This window comes from Nomascus leucogenys, chromosome 1a (genome assembly GCF_006542625.1).
Source record: "Nomascus leucogenys isolate Asia chromosome 1a, Asia_NLE_v1, whole genome shotgun sequence".
Classification (NCBI taxonomy): domain Eukaryota; kingdom Metazoa; phylum Chordata; class Mammalia; order Primates; family Hylobatidae; genus Nomascus; species Nomascus leucogenys.
Window position 1 is genome coordinate 4,527,366 of NC_044381.1, and position 20,724 is coordinate 4,548,089.

At 41.6% G+C, this 20,724-nt stretch overlaps 1 protein-coding gene across 1 annotated transcript in view; it reads right to left on the minus strand.

Annotated features, from left to right (window-relative positions):
- The window catches only part of GLIS3 (GLIS family zinc finger 3), a 471,085-nt gene that overhangs the window by 11,704 nt on the left and 438,657 nt on the right, over positions 1-20,724 (minus strand). Inside the window, exon 8 of the mRNA XM_030801507.1 lies at positions 18,515-18,690. Within this exon, the coding sequence (XP_030657367.1) occupies positions 18,515-18,690 (176 nt within the window). The remainder of the gene's footprint in view (positions 1-18,514; positions 18,691-20,724) is intronic.

Here is a 20,724-nt window from a genome sequence, read left to right on the forward strand (position 1 = left end):
CTTTGAGTGAAACGGATGTGTCACTGTAGGTTTAGTGATTGTAACAAATGCACCATAATATCAGCTGTGGACTTTGAGTGAAACGGATGTGTCACTGTAGGTTTAGTGATTGTAACAAATGCACCACTCTGGTGTGGGATGTTGGTAGTGGGAGAGATTGTGGGTGGGGAGGGGGGGAGGGTGTATGGGAACTCCCTGCACTTTCCACTACATTTTTCTGTGAACCCAAAACTGCTCTGAAATAGTCTATTAAATAAATGGGTGGGCACGTATCACTTTATATTATGTATCTCTGTATTATATACCTTCCCCACCAGAATATGTATTCCACGAAGGCAGACACCTTGTCCAGTTTGTTAATTATTGTATCCATAGCACTGAGACTAGTACCTGGCATGTAGTAAGCATTCAATATATATTTGTTGACTGAATAAATGTGAGGAAATCTTAGTTACTTTACTAAGAATTAAAATACAGGCCTTTTACTGATGTGATATCTTTCTTCTTTCCATACACCCCAGTACTTAAGAGAGACCTACAGTCCTCAGCTCTCTGTGGGACTGGCTCATCCCTGGCCAACCCACACTTTCTTCCTGCTGAGGAGATTCTTTGGTTTCACTCAGCCTTGGAGTGCAAAGTCAGAGGGTAGAATAAAGGGAGGTTTGCTGAATCCAGGGATTCTGCTTCCTGGTGAATGGAATGGGCATGGGAAAGCAGATGACAAAGACAACAGCAAGTATACCAAGAATTCCTGCTAAAAATACGCTTCCACACAGCCTAGGAGTGGGAAGTTTACTTGGGTCAGTTAGGTGCTTCCCAGGGATTCAAACTCTCCCTGTCCAGGTTAAAGCTCTCGATCACTAACGGCAGTTATGAATTCCCCCCAACCAACTACACTAAACAGTCTCTGAAAATACAAATTTTGATGGGGAAGGAAAAGAAGAGGGACAGAGGAGAAATAAGATAAATGTCTTCACTCCCCTTGGCTCCCTTCATTTCTTCTCCAACACTCGGGATATTTGTGGAGCCCTTGCTCTCTGGGGACCCTTGACCTGCTGCCTTGGAAAACCTGTAATCCATGTCAGAGCCAATGAGAAGAAAAGAACACATAGATAAGTTTCTGAAAAAGCTCCTAGAGGGTATAAGAATATAGTCTTTGGGGTCACATCTGCTCGGCATAATTCTATACATTCAAACTTTGAATTCAGAGAAAGGCCCAGGGAATCATACACTCACTACCTACATGGTACCTTAATATTAGAATACCATAAAAATTTCTTCTTAAGTAGCCTTCTGACATTTCTGTCCTGTAAGCAGGTACTTCAAACAAATGTTCCCATTTTAGACAATGAGATGGAAGCAGAGGAAATGTCGAGTGCCTTGCCTTTATAACCAATACTTTGTTTATATGATATCATGTCAATAAAAGTGCAAAATGCATCCAACCATTCTAATATTTCTAAATATCTAGATATTTGGAATTCTTTGTGGATGTTGCCTTTGTATTAAAACAAATGGGCAGCAGAATGAAAACAGCAATCACACAATCTCCTACTAAGTCCAGAGCTTTCTCACTGGCAGGTTCCTCGCTTTGGCATTTTGGAAAAATATTTTGGTTAGTGTTATACCAACCACTCAGAATTCTGTCATAAGGAAGGAAAGGAACTAATATTTATTTACTCAGAGACAGGCATTGCCCCAGGTGTTTTACATAGAAAATCTTCATCATTAAAACAACTTTTTCGTTAAGTAATATTGTCCCCAGTTTATAGCCAAAAAAAAAAAAAAAAAAAAGAGGGAGAAGTTAAAATAACTAAATTTATCCAAATCCTCATACCTACCACGTTTCAGAACCGGGACTCAAATTTTTATCTATTCAAGGACACAGTTCATGTCAGATTACTGGGGCTCAGGCTCATGACCAAAGCAATTTAAACGCAATCTTGCCACTTTTGATGAGGTTTCTCACTGCCAGGTTGCAGGCAAAGTTCCCCAGACTGCATCAACATTTTGGAAGGTGCAAATATTCTCAGGGAGAAAAGTAATTAATTAGTAAAAATCACCTAATCACTGAAAAATTCTACAAACCCTCAAGTGTAGAAACAGAGACATTTCACGTTTCAGAAATTTCTCATGGCCAATTTTCTGATTTAGCCCCTATTTTATTTCCATCCATTGCATGAACAACTTGGATTTGGGTCTGAATCCCAGATGACCCATTAACGAACTGTGTGTCTTTGGATGAATGATTTTTTCTTCAGCCTCATTTTCTTTGAAATTTTACAGGGCTGTGGAAAATATTATGTATAATAGTGTTTATAAAAGCATTTAGTGCATTCTCTGGCACATAGTAGGTCTTCGGTTCAATTATGTAACCATGAAATAAGCTTAGAAATATGTAGAGGTTCTGTGTAACACATAAGCGGTTCTTAAGCAATTTTTATCACATAACCTACTACCATTAAGGATAAAATCATACTGCCCTTAAAAGTGAAACTGCCACAATTTGGTTATCATTTTTGCCTTGGCTTTTTGTCTTGGCCATCAGTACCATCCAGGTCTTCATCTGAGGTAGGACTCTACTAAGCATCCTCCTGGAAGAGGTATAAAAACTGACTCTTCATTTTAATACAGAGTCTATAAATGGGGAAGCTGCAGGAACAGCTCACAGACTGTGTTAGGAAGACAGATTTTTCTTCGGGCTGAGAACTGAACCAGCTTGCAAAGCACTCGAGCTATTTACGACTGACATTTAAGCAACTACTCTACTAAGAAAGAGGAAGATAATGGAAATAATAACCCTGAAAATTCCATTTAGGCACATTTCTTTTGAAGGAACCCATGACAGTGGTTCAAAAGTTGACCACTGGAGCAACTGCCTGGTCCCTTTGTCCTTGGAGAGATGGGTTGTAGCATGAAGGCTTCTAATTAGAAAAGCCCACGTGGTTCCAAGAAGCAAGGCCATTTTCATTTATAGCTCTTGCTGCCAACTTGCACGCCACAGCGAGATGCACTCTGAACATGCTGGGTACTTTCTCCACTTGTGCCCCTCACGGCACCTCATCTGGTCTGTAGCAAGCTGGAAACAGCATTTATCACTGCGAACCACATTTTGGCCCTTAGGCTTATATACTCATTTCCAGGGACTAGGTAGCAGAGAAAGAGGAGGTTCTGCTACTCACATCTGCAAAAGGTTCAAACAAGGGGATGGGAGTGAGCAGAGCAGGTGGCTAAAAGGGACAATAGGGAAATAGGGGGAAAAAAACAGAGTGAGAAGGCAGCATGCTTAAAACACTCTTGATTAAAAGATGTAATCAGTTTTCATTTGAATATCCCCAAACCACCCAAAACCCTAGCGCGTGGTGGCCTATGGCTTCCAAATTCTCAAAATGATAAGCTGCCAAAGTAAACTAATTGCAATGTGTCTCAGTAATTGCCATGTGTGGATATATACAGTTATAGTAAAACGGTTCAGTGAGTCCTGATGGTGATAATGCACATTTGGAAATTACATAAAATAGAGATTCTCAAAACCAAGAACTCCTGAGGGTCGAGATGGATCTGAAAGCCAGCTCTGCCATGTACTAGCTGTGTGGCTTTGAGGGAACTCTAGCCTCTCTGAGCCTGTGATCCCTATTTATAAAAAGAGATAGTAACACTCACGTGGCATCAGAATCCTCAATGTGGGAAGGAGAAGCAGCACAGGGAACAAAGGATTCAGTGCCCAGTTGCCTATTAGTAGCCACCCACACTCTATCACCTGCCAACTACTCCCTGTAACTCAAAAATCCTGGATACAAGTAAGGATCAGAATGAAGGGTGGAGATTTGGATATTCTGTATCTGATGCAGTGTGGAGCAAACACTTTGCCAAGGTTGATATGAAGGAGTTGGGAATTTTTCTATGAGGGGGACTGCTGGTTGCTAGTATACATGTATCCCTATTGGGTGGCTGCAAGGATCAACTGAAATAATAAACGTGAAAGTATTTTGCCAACAGTAAAACCCACTAAAAATTCTAGCTCCTACTGTCTCATTATAAGCCTGGTGTTGCCTGTCATCCTCCCTTCTCTGAGCAGAAAGGTAAATCTGCCCATGGTTGTATCAGTAATTTTCCCATAAACTCACGAGCAATCTTTTGACCAGGGCTACTTGGACCTAAAACAGAACAAGGGAAGCATGGTAAAGATGAAGATTTAATTTTAAATGCCCTTGTCTTTCCAACTAAGCTTTGCTGTAAGAAAGATCTGGCAGAGAAGAAGATTCCAGACGGAGATTTCATGGATTACTAAAAGGAAGTGCTGCTGCATGTCAGTTCCCTTCAGCCTCCCCTGAAATCTATGTGAGCCAGCCTGGTTCTATAGCTTTTTTTTAAAAGACTTCCCCAGCTGGGTGCGGTGGCTCACATCTGTAATACCAGCACTTTGGGAGGCCGAGGTGGGTGGATCACGAGGTCATGAGTTTGAGACCAGCCTGGCCAAGATGGTGAAACCCTGTTTCTACTAAAACTACAAAAATTAGTCCGGTATGGTGGCAGGTGCCTGTAATCCCAGCTATTCAGCAGGCTGAGGCAGGAGAATTGCTTGAACCTGGGAGGTGGAGGTTGCAGTGAGCCTAGATCACGCCACTGCAGTCTAGCCTGGGGGTCAAAGCAAGACTCTGTCTCAAAAAGACTTCCCCAAGAGATAAAGGGAGGAGGAAGCTGGAGAGTCTTAACCTCTCGAGTCACAGGCAAATTGCTTCCTTTGGGTTATCTCTGACTGGGGAGCCACGGTGAGAGGGCACTGAGCCCTACACTTGGTGTCTAGGCCAATGATTCTTACCAGGGTTGGGGGTATCATCTCCACCTTGGCATGTGTGTTGAACATGCACATTCCTGAGCTCTATGGCCGACTCTGGAAGAAGGGCCTGGAATTCTGTATATTTAATAAGGTACTTATTAAAGTTTGAGAGGCTCTAAGAGAACATCTTTAGATGATTTACAAACATCTGAAAGTTTTCCAAGTGAAATACCAATTTAAAATAACAACAGAACGGCTCTAATTTCATTTGAAATGGAGAGAAGGAGTTCTTCCCATGGGCATCTCTTCCCCTTGGGCAGGCTCCCAGCCCTTTCTGCTGGTAGATGGGGCTCTTGGGGATAAGGTGGTGATGATTGTTCCAAAAGGGCCTTGAATTACACTCTCAGCAGATATGGATCCAGATGACTTGCCTGGCTCTCTCTCCCAATGCCTGTCTCTCACATGTCAGTTCTTGGTCAAGGTGAAATCATGGGACCTAATTTGAATGACTCAGAAGTCTTGGTCTCACTGTTGGTCCCATACTGATCTTGTGGCTTAGACTTCTGTTGTCCAGCTGTAACCAAACTCCCACATTACATCCGCTTTACTAACTAGGTGATTTTTTGCTTCTTCGAATCCAAGTCTGTTATTACACAAATTTCCAGCACTCTAATCTAAAAGTGGGCCCCTACCTCATCCTTGCCAGTGATCCAATGACTCAATTATTTTTCCCTCCGAACCTCTGCTTCATAGCTGAGTCTCTATTATATACGGTTAGGCTTTCCCAAAACCTATTCTCTAGAACATTATGTTAAGATTACATTTGGGCTTGAAGTAAGAGTACAGAAACCTATATAAGTGGCTTTGAGATAGGAAAGTGGGTGTTGTATTTGGGAAACCTGACATATATCACTGGATCCCGGGATCTCTGTTGTCTCCATCTGGCTACCAGGAAGCTTGCCTTTGTATCTTGTCAGGCATTCATTCAATAAGTATTTATTGGGCAATTTCTATATACCCACAGTTACTAGGCACTAATAAAAATTATGTAAGTGATTTATAAAACATACATTGATATATGAATGTAGGTACTGCCACTGACCTCATTGGTATTGACAAAAATACCGCATCAGCCCAGATCCACAGATGCAAAGAACCTTGGGTAACTCTTTTGCCAATTCAGATTCCCTGAATGATTTTGTCACAATGGCAAGGAAATTTAAGAGCTTGTTTTGGGGTGTGTGAGATGAGGTTGGGTTTGGTGATGAACGTAAGAAGGGAGGGTTCGGTAGTCATACTTAAGTGATCTAGAAAAATACCGAAATGTTTTTATTTCAATAGACTTACCTGTTGTAAGGTCTAGTTCTCGAAGACCTCACGAAAGAATGAAATAAAGAGTTTAGTCTGAACAATCTAGTTAGAGAGGGGAAATTTCTGTAATCAGAAAGAGCACTCACAATTCTAAGTAAACCAACAAGAAATTCTAAGGGATTTGGGATTGTTTTGTAACATGTTGCTGAGCTCAGAGGCTGTGAATGGGGACAGATCAAGCCAGTTCTAGTATTCTATTGCTTTTGTTGTTCTGTTTTATGAAGAGAGTGGCCTCGCTACCAGCAACCCAGATGTTTACTGATGTATTTTAAGGAAGCTCTATCTATAGCTGTTACATTTTTTGCTTCTTCTAAACCATCAATTGTTTACCATATTTATAAGAGTAATTCCAGTTTAAAATATAAGAAATATAAGACATAGATTGTCATTAACATGTTTAGCCCTGAAGAGTCCAACAGAGGAACACCTAGAATAGTGTTATCAGAAAAATATTAATTCATTTTAAGGGTTCCCTTCATGAGAGGCTAAGTTCATGAATTTCAGGTATAAGAACATTTGCTTCTAGAAAGATGTCATTACTTCCCCCAAAGAAAGAAAAGGAGCTAAATCTATAATAATATTAATTAAACACTTTGTATAGGCATTTTTAAGTTGACTGACGAAGTCATGATGGTCAGTGATATAAGAGATTTTTCTGGATATTTCTTTCTCATCAATAAATTTCTGAGTTCCAATCAGGAAAACAAACTGTCTTGCTGCAAATGACACAGCTTGACTGACAGGGTGAAAGATACTTAAATAATGTAAAAACCCAGGTCATAGCTCTTGTTATTTAATCCCTGTTACTATTAATACTGTCTTTAAGTGTTCAGTGAAAATATAAAAAGATGCTCAATTACATTACTAGCTAAGGAAAAAATTAAAACAAGTCACCAATCTTTGCTTTACAAATCGGCAAAATTTAAAATACTAACATTCAGTGTGAGGAAATGGGCCCTGTGATGTGCTGCTGATGAGAGTCTAAATTAGTATAGCCTTCCTAAAAGAGTATGTGTCAATACCTATCCAACTTTAAAATGTGCAACTCAGTAATCCAGCATTTTCTCTTTTAGAAATATTTCCGGGCTGGGCGCGGTGGCTCATGCTTGTAATCCCAGCACTTTGGGAGGCCGAGGCGGGCGGATCACGAGGTCAGGAGATCGAGACCACGGTGAAACCCCGTCTCTACTAAAAATACAAAAAAATTAGCCCGGCGTGGTGGCGGGCGCCTGTAGTCCCAGCTACTCGGAGAGGCTGAGGCAGGAGAATGGCGTGAACCCGGGAGGCGGAGCTTGCAGTGAGCCGAGATCGCACCACTGCACTCCAGCCTCGGTGACAGAGCAAGACTCTGTCTCAAAAAAAAAAAAAAAAAAAAAAAAAAAAAAAAAAAAAAAAAAAAAAAAGATTTCCTAAGAAACTGTGCAAAGATATATATATATATATATGTGTGTGTGTGTGTACAGGAGTGTTTATATAAACATGCATATATATATATGAAGAGATTTAACATAGCATTGCTAGAAAAAGTAAAAAATGAAAAAAAAAAGTTCATCAATAAGGGAATGATTTAAAAAATGATGACCTATTCTTATGAGAGCTATACAATTAAGAAGACTCTATATGCAATGACCTGGAAAGCAAAAGCATATATTTTGCTAAGTTTAAAAAAATCAAGTCATAAAACAAAATGTAGAATGTGAGGTGCAGAACGTGAGGCCATTTTTATAACAGGGCATATGGGCATATACATAGACACAGATATGTCTCCTTCTATGAGCATTTTAAAAGGTCTAAAAGAATACTTGCCAATCTTTTAATAGTCATTACCTTTGGGCAGTGCAATTGGGGCAAACATAAGGCTGGGAGGGGACTTAAACTATAAGTTTCAGTACTGTAAGGACTTTAAAAAACTGAACAGGTAAAATTTTTCTTTTGTAATATAAAAAGTCAGTAAGAATTTGTAAATTGTACGTAAGGACTGTGCTAAAAGCCCAGGAACCCAGGTTCGTTGATTTATAATAGTAATTAGGCTTCCAAAGCTTCCCCCAGCATACCTGTACTTGAGCAAGCACAGTGCATAAGGGCACGTACACATACACACCCACACACACACACACACACACACAGTGGGGTAATCCCATTGGGAGCTGTTAGATAGTGGGCTCTCCCCTCCCCACAGGGACAACCCCCAATCAAAGGCTTAATAGCAGCATGGCAGAATGGCTAAAAGCACAACTCTGGAGTCAGATGGTCCTGGGTGCAATTTTCAGCTCCACTGTTTCGAGATTGAAAAATTCTGGGCACCACAGTGATTTAGATTCCCCACCTGTAAAATGGGGAGTAAACAATGCCTTCTTTATAGTGTTGTTATGGAGGATTAGTGAGCAAGGGCATGAGAGGCATTCACTACACTGCCTGACACAGAAAAGTGATTTTTCAGCTATTGGTGTCCAAAGACATGCAGTCAAGCAGTTGGTGGGAAATTACTTGATCTCGCAAATCACGGCACCTCTACTGACAGCAGAATGTTAACCCTATAAGGAACAGCATATTTATGGTTCCATACTTAACCTTCAAGCAAAAGCAATTCCCAAGTAACTAAAAATTTCCATAATACTGTATCAGTAGGCACCATCACAAAGTATGATTGTGGGCTTTGGGGTCAGACTGGGTTTATAAAACCACCTCTGATACTCACTAGGTATGTGAGTTAGGTGCTTAAGCTCTTCCATAGTCTCACCTGGGAGGTTGCTCTGGACTTGCTCAGAGCACCAGGTATCTGATACACAGTAGAAAAATAACAATAGCAGCTGCAATGACGTGAGCATCTACTGTAGTCCAGGCATTCTCTCATTCTTGTGCATCTGAAACAGGGGTGTCAGTATCGTCTATTAAACTTGAGAACCTCAGAATCAAGGCATTGCATGACCTGCTCATAGGATTCCAGTTAGTAACTGCCATCTTTCTGCCTCCAAACTGAAAATGTTTTCTTAAGCAAAGGACTGGTATCTATGGGCACTGTGAATTCCTCACAATCCCTCTTCCACAGGGCTGCCATGGCCCAGAACTTCACTACTACACACTCAGTACCAGCTGTGTCTCAGTATCCTCTTTTATTATGCAGATACTCACAAGAAGCAGTAATATATTAAGTTTACCTCAATGTGTAAGTGAATTGTTAGTTCATCCTATTTCCTCTGGGAAGAGGTCTCTGGCAGTTGGTAAGCACTGGGTATTTAAAGATGGGGGCGGGGCCTGGTGAGGTGGCTCATGGCTGTAATCCCAGCACTTTGGGAGGCTGAGGCAGGTGGATCACCTGAAGTCAGGAGTTCAAGACCAGTCTGGCCAACATGGCAAAACCCTGTCTCTACTAAAAATATAAAAATTAGCCAGGCACAGTGGCAAGCGCCTGTAATCTCAGGTACTCGGGAGGCCGAAGCAGGAGAATCACTTGAGCCTAGGAGGCAGAGGTTGCAGTGAGCCGAGATCGCGCCTCTGTACTCCAGCCTGGCTGACAGAATGAGACTCTGTTTCAGAAAAAATAAAATTAAATAAATAAATAAAAATAAAATAAAGAGGGGGCAGAGAAACAGGCAGGAAGGGCCCAGAGAAAAGAGGGGCCCAGATAAACTTGTCTGTAAGTCACAATTTTGCCAAGGGCTGGCTCTGCCAATCAGTCTAAGAAGCCATAAGCAAAAATCCCTTTATTCTTGTCTTTTCTTTCTGTTCATTCATATTTATTTAATGAGCAGTTATTAAGCACTTACAGTGTGCAGAATATTGTGGGGCAATGCAGTCCCTGTCCTGAGACTTACAATTTAGCAATAGTTGATTCAATCATTTAATACTCATATTGATCAAACATAGCACATTAATATGGTGAGTTTAATCTGTGTGGGTGCACACGCACTCATGCTTGTGTGTGCGGATGCCTAGTTATATATGTAGATTATTCACAGTTCAGTCATTTCCATAATCAATCATTCCACCACCTCTTCTGGTTCAGATGACCATCTCACACCCCTCCCACAAAACTCAGCATGTTGAAATGCTCACTGCACTCCGCGTATACACCTAAGATTAACTTTTGTTTTTTAGAATTAGAACACAGTCAGAATTTCTCAAGTACTATTTATGTAAAACTGTTCTTGGGGTAATTTTGTAGTAATTAAGTATATGAGAGTAATTAAGGACTTCTCCGAATCTAATCATCAATCCCTGGTACTATGTAAGCATTAATAACATCATGGCTGATATGGAAAATTATTTCTGATTATGACTGCTGATGATAACATCAGAATAACATGAAGTTCACTCATCAGCTCATTTCTTTTGTGAATATGTCACAACTTTCTCCATGAAGTCTATTACACTGTTGATTTATAATCAATTATATTTGTCTTCCTGGGATTTCAAGACGTGACACAATGCTTAAGTTCTAAGCAATACAATTTCTTGACTTACTGCTTTATTATTTCATAACCTCATGTATGCAGTTATGATGAAATTTTCTATGGGAGTGTTTACTGTCTTTAAAATCAGCCTTTAAAAATAACCTCTGGCCGGGCACGGTGGCTCATGCCTGTAATCCCAGCACTTTGGGAGGCCAAGGCAAGGGGATCACCTGGGGTTGGGACTTCAAGAGCAGCCTGGCCAACATGGTGAAACCCCGTCTTTACTAAAAATACAAAAAATTAGCTGGGCATGGTGGCATGTGCCTGTAATCCCAGCTACTCTGGAGGCTGAGGCAGGAGAATCGCTTGAATCCAGGAGGCAGAGGTTGCCGTGAGCCGAGATCGCCCCACTGCACTCCAGCCTGGACGACAAGAGCGAAACTGTCTCAAAAAATAAATAAATAAAAATAAAGATAACCTTTAAATATTTAACACTGTAAACTGGCAGCAATGAAATCAGTCATGGCTACAGCCCATAGGCATCTTGCTGGAAAGTACCATTGCACAATCACTGTGAGTAAACAGCCAGCTGAGGAAGAAGTTAGCTAAACTTGCACTTGCCACCTCACTGCCATTTAAATATCAACGCTCTGATATTTCTACAGTTTGAAAGATGCTTTGGCTCTTTGGTGGGACAAGCCATTTACAATGTGTTTTGTTCTTGGAGTCCTGGTGGTGGCTGGAAATCCTTTGTTTCTTGTTGCAGTCAATTTGAACTGGACTGCCAAGCTTACAGCTCCATACTGAGGTAAGAAAATGCCACCATTGTCTGGGAGCTGACTGGCCTGCTTTAGGAAGCCTGCAGGCAGGGCATGCTTTAAATCATGGGAAAGACAGCTCAGGAACCACAGGAGCCGGGAACAACAGGGAGGGCGCCCCCTTCCCCCTGCTGCTGCACTGATTTCAAACAGCCCAGGCTGAGGAGGTAGCTTCATGGTGTTTTCCTAATGAAATCTAATAAATGGTACATGGATGACAGAAATCTCTGTGTTAGCAACTGGAAACTCCAGAGGGATGCAATATAAGAGCACGCAGTGGAAAGTATGGAAACGTAAGAGAATGGAAGAGATGGGAAAACATGGGGTAGTCCACCCTGACTTCCAAGGAAGGATATGATTGAATCTCTCTGTGAAACTGGTCATATTAGTCCCATTTTACAGATTAGAAAACCATCCTAGAGTGTTTGGCAGCCCCTCCAGTGTGCCTATCCAGTAAAAACTGTGAACGGAATCTCCGTTTTGTTAAGTATGGCAATGTACTAAAATATCCATCTTCCCAGGCCCCCTTGCTGTGTGACTAAGGGTACACTTGTCCTTTACTCTTCACCCTCGTCTCTGCCTGAAACTGGGGCAAGATGTGTAGAATATCAGCATTCATGCTGTGACCAGGAGGATGGAAGCCACCTGTTAACAATGACAAAGCACAAAGTTGGGAGGAGGCATGGGCACTGCTGACTCTGTGAGGCTCCTTCTCCACCTTGCACTGTTTCTTGTTAGACATCTTGTCATGAGAGAAGACTAGGGGCGGTGGCTCATGCCTGTAATCCCAGCACTTTGGGAGGCTGGGGCGGGTGGATCACTTGAGGTCAGAAGTTCAAGACCAGCCTGGCCCAAATGGTGAAACCCCGTCTCTACTAAAAATACAAAAAATTAGCCAGGCATGGTGGTATGTGTCTATAGTCCCAGCTACTCAGGAGGCTGAGGCAGGAGAATAGCTGGAACCCAGGAGGCAGAGGTTGCAGTGAACATGGATTACGCCACTGCACCCCAGCCTGGGTGACAGAGTGAGACTCCATCTCCAAAAAAAAGAAAAAAAAAGACATCTTGTCATGAGAGAAGAGTCAATTGCACACTGGGGTTGTTGGTGTTGTTGCTGTAACGTGATAAATAAACCCTGAAAAATCTTGTCCTCTGCACAAATGTGTATTAAAAATAAGGTCTTTGAGAAATCTAAAATTGGGTAAGACCGCTGAAAATCTTTGATACCTTCTAATTACAGCAGTAACAAAATATCAAGAGGAAATCTAGGCAGGCAGTTCAGTGTGGCTATAGGCTCCTGGGTGGTATTAAAAATCACACAAAATAGACTGGAATGGCTGGCTTGCAGGTACTGAAACAACAAGTAATAGCAGGGCCCAGTGCACAGGCAGGTGTGTGATCTGCCATGAGCTGAAGGCCATGCAAGGCTGGATGTGCACCTCTCTGGGAGGGAGCCCCCTGGGACTGTGGTCATGTCAAATGTTATTAAAATAGAGCTGAAAGGGCTCCTGTCTGGACAGCAGCTAGGCTGAGGATGTTTTTGTTCTCTCCTCTTGCTATTCCAGCTTTTGTCTAGGAAAGACTGTATGTGAACAAACACAACTGCACATTGTCCTGACATAATTCCCCTATTTACCAGTTGCATCTGAGTGAACTGAACTCTTTAATAAGTCACTGTTGTGGTGTTCTGTACATGTGGCCCAACATAATCCCAACAGTTAGAGCTTAATGTTCCTCCCTCTCCCATTCCAGTCTCTACACAGTACTCTACTTGACTTTCCTAAAATACTGGGCTGACTTCTTCATTCGATAGGTTACAGTTAGCATGGCACAAAACCCTTCGTGAGCTGGCCTTGTAAGTTCTCCATCCTCTTCCTCCTCTACTCCATGCCTTAACCTGTGTACTCCAGCCATCCCCTTGGCTCTTCCCTCTGTGCACACACACACTGTGGTGTCATTTGTGTTCTCACCTGTGCTCTTTGCTTCCCTTCTGCCTGGAATGCCTTTACCCACTTGGCCTGCGCAATCAGGTATTTATCTTCAAAACCCTCTTCAATTATCATTTCTACAGACCCTTCTTTGACATCTTCTTCTGAATAAATCAGGTGCCTTTTGCACCTTCTCTTATTGCATGTGTCACAGTGCGTTGATTAAATGACATTCATGTTTGCCTGGCACATAGTGGGTGACGAATGAACACTTGCTGAACTGAACTTGGTGTCTCCTTGATGGGCCCAGAAGGAGGAAAGTTGTGAAAATGCTGTTGTAGGAATTCTCATGGCATGCTAATAATCCTGGAGTGAATAGGGCATTTAGAAAGAGATGATCCATTAGTCCAATAACAAAATGTACAGATATCAACTCCTGGGCAACTAATCCAGGCAACATTCTGAAGCTTGTCGGGGCAAGAGAAGTGTCCTAAGGAGAAAGAAAAGACCAAAAAACAAGCTTACATGATTGCACAGTGTCCTTATGTTTACATCTAAAATAAAGGACTAAAGTGTACTAAGAAGTTGCCTTGGAGATCTCACCCGAACGGAGACCCATAAATGCTACCAAGATTCAAACGTTAAAGGAAATTATACCTCATTCCCTGTACTAATGAAGGCAAAATGAATGAATGAGATGGATGCAGAGTCAACAAACTTGAGCTCTGGTCCTGGGTCATTCACTAGGTGAGGAAACTTGAAAAAGCAGTGCTAGTAATCTTTCAAAGTATGCCTTTTACAAAATGCCTCAACAAAAATATAGAGAGAGCACACAACGTCTAGGCTCAGTATCATTTAGTATTACAGCACGATTAACAAAACTCGATGGATCTCATCTTCCTCATTTGGAAGACCAAAGCCCCTCTGACTTGTTACCTCTCATAGCTCTCTGTAATGCAACAGCATCTACACACAGGAGTCTACATTTCCCCACGGAAAAATATAAATGTATATTTATTTTAGTGTGCCTTTGACTTAGAAACATGTTTTTGATTAAGAATATGGCTTGGGGCTGGGAGTGGTGGCTCACGCCTGTAATCCCAGCACTTTAGGAGGCCAAGGTGGGTGGATTGCCTGAGGTCAGTTTGAGATCAGTCTAGCCAACATGGTGAAACCCCATCTCTACTAAAAATACAAAAAAATTAGCCGGATGTGGGGGCGTGTGCCTGTAATCCCAGCTACTCAGGAGGCTGAGGCAGGGGAATTGCTTGAACCAGGGAGGTGGAGGTTGCAGTGAGCTGAGAACGTGTCACGGTACTCCAGCCTGGGTGACAGAGTGAGACTATGTTCCAAAAAAAAAAAGAACATGGCTTGGAAATTTGGACATTTTGATAAAGGCAGGCACTGCATAGTTTGCTAAGGTAGCAATGCCCAGACATTTTATATTCTTATTTGTCTCAGTTCTTGTCTCTAAAAATACAGTATGGTATTTCTCCCTGACCTCTACCTACTGCAGGGAGTACCGAAGAAATGAGGGTGACTACGCTCATTAAAACCACGAAGTTTTTGAAAGAGAGAACAGACACTCACTTGAGCTATTGCATTAGCAACCCTGACGCTGCTTTGGGCTTTAAAAATCAAGTTTTATTAGGTGATGGTGTTCCCTGTTACCAAGATGCTGTATAACTCCAGCAAACTTGTCCAACAAAAGCTGAAAGGCACGACCAATAAATGCAACTCATTAAGAAGGTCTCATTTTACCCTCAGCATTGCATTGCCCACTTGAAAAATAGTAGATAAATTTTGTCCTTACCCTGAAGAGTAGTAGATAAGAACCGCTAGAAATGTTGCCTACAAAGTTCCAGAAAAACAATTTCAGAAAATGCTTGGAGAAGGAAGTAAGGCTATATGTGGATACCTACCAATTAACTATTAGCATTGGACCAATGGCTAATACAGGGGCATGCCCTTTGCAACCTCGTCACAACAGTCACTTGCCCATCTTCCTGGAGAAAGTCATGATTTCTCAATTTGCCTAACTACATTTTAAACTTATTTTTAGGGCCGATATTAGCAATTTCTCATTGGCCATGGGGAATTTTTTAACAATTAGAATGTGAAAGTTAGGGCCCAGCACAGGTGACTCACACCTGTAATCCCAACACTTTGAAAGGCTGAGGCAGGAGGATCGCTTGAGCCCAAGAGTTCAAGACCAGTCTAGGCAACATAATGAGACCCCATTTCTACAAAAACAATAAATGAAATTAGCCAGGTGTGGTGGTGTGTGCCTGCAGTCTCAGCTGCTTGGGCTAAAATAAGACTGTCTGAACTCAGGAATTTGAGGCTGCAGTGAGCTATGACTGTGCCACTGCACTCTAGCCTTGGGGACAGAGCGAGACCCTGTCTCTAAAAAGTAAATTGTTTTTAATGTGAGAGTTAAAAAAATCCCAACAATTTCAAGTTGACAATACATTCATTATTTAACTAAGAAAAAGAAATGTGGAAGAAGAGTATTTTGCCAAGAGGTAGGGGAAAATAATAGGGTAGATCCCATTTTCTGTATCCTCTTGTTCATTATTCATTTGTTGAATGAGGGAGTGTCAATCACTTAGTCAGTAAATATTTATTAAATGCCTCCTTTGCACCAAGTATTATGCCTGCCCTAGGGCTACAAACATTATCCCTATTCTCAAAGAGTCTAATTTTTTCAGAAAGAAGGGAATAGAAGGAAAAGCATTAAATTAGTTAAGCTCCTACTCTGTGCCAGGTGCTTTTCTTGTCAAATCTTCCTAACAACTGAAGAGAGAAGATAGATGAAATGCCCCCTACTTAACGGATGTGAACTAAGACTCCATGATTTGCCCAGAGTCACACAGTTCAGAGTGGACTAGTGTTTGCATTCAAATTGGTCTAATTTCAAAACGCTTTTTAAAGATTTCTTTAGAGAAAAAAAGAAGAAATCACCCATTATCCTACCATCCTGATATAAAACCGTCAATATTTTGGAGAACTTCCTTCCAATTTTTCTTCTACACATAGGTCAATTTTTAAATTTTTAAAAATGTGTTTCACAGTTGTAATCAAAATGTGTTATACTGCATTTTCTTGGAACTTTGACACCATCGACTGTGAAATGCTCCATTACTGTAGATAGCACCAGAAAGAAAACTCACTGCCAATTATATGATGCCACTGTGAGCTATGTCCAGATTTCAGCGATGTTAAAATGTGAAGGTGAAGAATTTGTGTCTTAGAATCAATGGCCTACTCTACGTTTCACATAGCCCACACTCAGGCTGTGCACCTATTGCCTGGAGTGGTGAGGATGGCTTCGTGGCACAGGGGACCTGGGTCTCTTTCAGAGTAGATAAACTCCTCGACTGGACTGGCAGGCCCTCCTCAGAGGGAGAGGGCTCAATTTGACTGTCTTTTGCATGCCTTGATGCCTTGTCTCGTGCACAGTGGGAACTCAAGAAGTATTTCTTGGTTGAATAAATACATAACTAAAGCTTGAAAAACAATGTATAGCCAGCAGAAGGTAAAAATGACCATGGGCCTGCAGAATGGTACAAGTGTAAATTCTGATGAGGGTTTGTGTGGCTACACTGGGGAAATGGGGAGATGAGATGGACAGAACTTTGAGCCAGAACCAATAGCTCTGGTTTTTCAAGGTCTCTTCCTTCCTACAGCTGGCTGCTGTTTTTATATCACCTCCTCTTTGCTGTTCAGCTGTTCAGGCCTTTACTTTGATGTTCTTTTTTTTGGAGACGGAGTCTTGCTCTGTCACCCTGGCTGGAATGCAGTGGCATGATCTCAGCTCACTGACAGCTCCGCCTCCCGGGTTCATGCTATTCTCCTGCCTCAGCCTCCCGAGTAGCTGGGACTACAGGCACCCGCCATCACGCCTGGCTAATTAATTTTTTTTTTGTTTTTTTGTATTTTTAGTAGAGATGAGGTTTTACCATGTTAGCCAGGATGGTCTCGAACTCCTGACCTCATGATCCGGCCCCCTCAGCCTCCCAAAGTGCTGGGATTACAGGCGTGAGCCACCACGCCCAGCCTACTTTGATGTTCTTATCCAAGCCTAGCTCCATAGTACTGGTTGATTCTGCCATCTTAGAAAATTATTCACACTCAATTTGCATATTGATTTAGATTTGTTTGGGAACATCACCCATTAATTTCAAGTAATAACTCATATGGAGAAAATTCAGGCATCAGCAAGAGGCAGGTAAAGGAGAGTAGTATTTTTCAGAAGATGAAACGTTCAGCCTAAAAGGACAGTATCTCTTCTGCTTATACAGATCTGACTGCCCCAGGAAGTAAAAGCCTGTGACAGTTCAAATCTATATGATTTGGCAAATCAGCTTCCTATGGATGCTCACTAAGATATGTGCCTGAAATGGCAAAATGAGTTTAAATAAAGAAAAGAAACTAAGACTTAGTTCTCTATGCATACTCCCCATTAAACACAAGATCTGCACATTTAGAAAATCATTACGATTTCTCTTGCTTTCCTTTTCTCCTTTTCATCCTTCATTCACCTAACAAGTATCTGTCTCTTTGCCACTTGTGAAGAGCTGTGTTAAGTTCCCTAAAAGATATAATTTTCTGATGGGTCAGAAAATGCTCACAAAGAAGTTTGCACATTAATAGTGAAAGTATGTTTTATTCACAGATAAGTAAAACACAAGGTAGAGGAAGCATAAATACTACCAGAGAAAGACAGGCGATATAAAATCAGAGTTTAGAGCCTGGAGAGATGACATCGGCTGGGGGATCAGGAAAGGCTTCAGAGAGGAGGTGTCATTCCACCTGCGCCTTGAAGGATAGAGAGGATGTGGACCTATGAGAATGAGAGCAAAAACCTAGCAGAGCAGAGGCATGCTTGGGCACAAGAACTCCTGTCATTTCTTTCTCCATGGGGTGTCTGTTGTTTAGAAACAGGATGCTATTGCTGGTGTTAGAGCCCTGGTCAATGAGAAAACCAACAACTTGAGCTGACCAGTGCGAGGTGTCATAAATCATACCATCATCAGGCCAAAGTCAGGAAAATACCATAGGATTTCATGCCTGTCAAGTGTGAAATTTTACAGGCAAGTCATGAAAGCCTAAGCCTGATGTAGAACAGAGCATCTGAAATCCACGACAGGTAACTAAGATGAAAAGCAACAGCACAGTGTCACTTTTCAAAACTCAAGGGACTGCCAGCTCCTTGCTTACCATGGACGTGGATACCATTTGGTTGAAAAGAAGAGTTTGTTTCTGGCTGATAGGATTTCAGGTGTGAACCTGATGGCTGCTGGGTATGGGGAGGCTGTGTTCTTTGCAGTATTGAAGAAGGAGCCGGAACTCTCCGGGGGCTGATGTGGTGAGGAGATGGAGCAGAAGGTGCAAACCTGAGAAAACAATTATAAAAGGAAACATGAGGGACATAAAACAGCAGGAACAAAGACAAACTCTCCAAAGCCAAATTCTCACCTCCCATTCTGGCTATACAAAAGCGTGACAACAAGCCTTAAAAAAAAAAAATCCTTCAGAATTTTTCTCTACCCTCTCCCTCCCCACTGCTGTTCCCCATTTAACCACTGAATTCTCAACTGAGATACAGAGGGAATAAACAAGTACAATAAAGGGAAAACCTACTCACAGTTTGGGTTTCTCAAGATTTCTAAGCTGCATTTCAAATACACTATGTTTGGTGAAATTCAAAGTACATCTATTGCCAAGCCCTTTTTCTGCTAATTTTTAAAATCTATTTGCATTTTAGGGGAAATTTGATCCGTATGTTTCTGAATCATTTACACTTAGCTCATAAACATTTTGTTTTGTCAGATATATCTGAGGTCCAAGAAGTGTTGTTACAAGTCTTTATTATGAACCTCCCTAATCCTATTCTCTTTAAACAATGCATTTGCTGTCGCCAAGAATGAATTAACTTAAACCTCAAAGGTCAAGTATGGCTTGAAACCCAGAACCCACGAGATCTGCGTGGGCTCCGTGCTTGGCAAAGAAAGACTGTTCCTGAGGGTATGATAGGAAGATGATGTAGGAGTCACATGTGCCAATCACAGTGAGACTATTGGTGGTTTCTGGGGTGGGGGACATATTGGTGTTTAAATAAGGTGATGTTGTCAAGAAACCTGGGATATGAAATGGATGATTGTGCATTGATCTTCCAATTGTGAAGGAAAATTGGAAAGACCTGACTCACTATGTTTAAAATGACAGTTTATGCTTTCTAACATTGAAGGCAAGATGTAATTGTTAGAACAATGTTACAGTTTGGCAATGTCTATGAAATATCAAAATGATCCTCCAGGTGCCAGTTCAGTAGGGGACTGACACAAGTATAGGGGAGAAAGGAGCAGGAAGTCTGTCAATGCAGTAAAATGAAGCAGCAAATGAATTGTTTAGTTTCCTCAAAAAGTCCCAGTAAGCTGAAAACTTTTAATCAGCTGTTCCTTACACTGTATAGAAAGACAGGCTTTGTTTTGCACTAACACGTATAGGTCACCATCTGCTTACATTGCTTATTTCACAGGAACAAATCACTTTAACTTTGCTGGGCTTTTGTGGAGGGCCATAGATGATAAAATGGGAAGATGAACTAGTCAAGCTTATAAAGTGATTGGAAACATTCTGAACCAGAATATTTAAAAAGGCAGAGCTTCTATGTTTGTACTGTAGCAGTAAGAAAGCATGGGACAAAAATTTCATGTTCTTTTTCCTTTTCCCATGTGATGTGTGATGACACTGTAGAAGAAGGTGAATGTAAGAACCAAGAAAGGAGGAGTCGGACTCGCTAACCTCTAGGGAAAAGAAGTCAAGGCGAGGAGCTTAAACAAACCAGCTGGGTTGGGATGCCTGTTTAATTGATCAGTTACATCTTCATTCTGCTGAAAGAGAATAGTAACTGACTGTCCCGTGCTGAGTAAATACACATTTTCTGAGCATTATCATCTTAATTGGTATTACCCTGAAAAGATGTGCTGAATAGCTTGAAAGAAAACACAGCAAACAAATCCTGGCACTGCCCTGAGAACATCTAGTAAAACTCATCTGCCAGGATTCCTCATATGAAGGCTATTTTCTGGGGGAACATGTCTTTAACGTGTCTCACAAGTTGCTCTGAGGTTGTGGGAGAGCGATGAGGAATTGTGAGATCACAGACTTTAGGGGCAGAAGGAATCCAGGTTACCACCTAATCCCGAATCCCCTGGTCCTTAAAGAAAGATCCCCAGGGATGGAGGCAGGAAGGATCTGAATTGCAAGGCAACCTATGGTGCTATTTAGCAGTCATTGCTGGTGTCCCAATTTTGTTCTTTTGGGCAACGGAGCAAGATCCTTTGATTGGCTCCCTAATTCTGTTTCCTAGGTTGTAAATAAAAGATGCAACTTGCTCTAGATGGTTTTCCAGTCCCTTCTTCTGG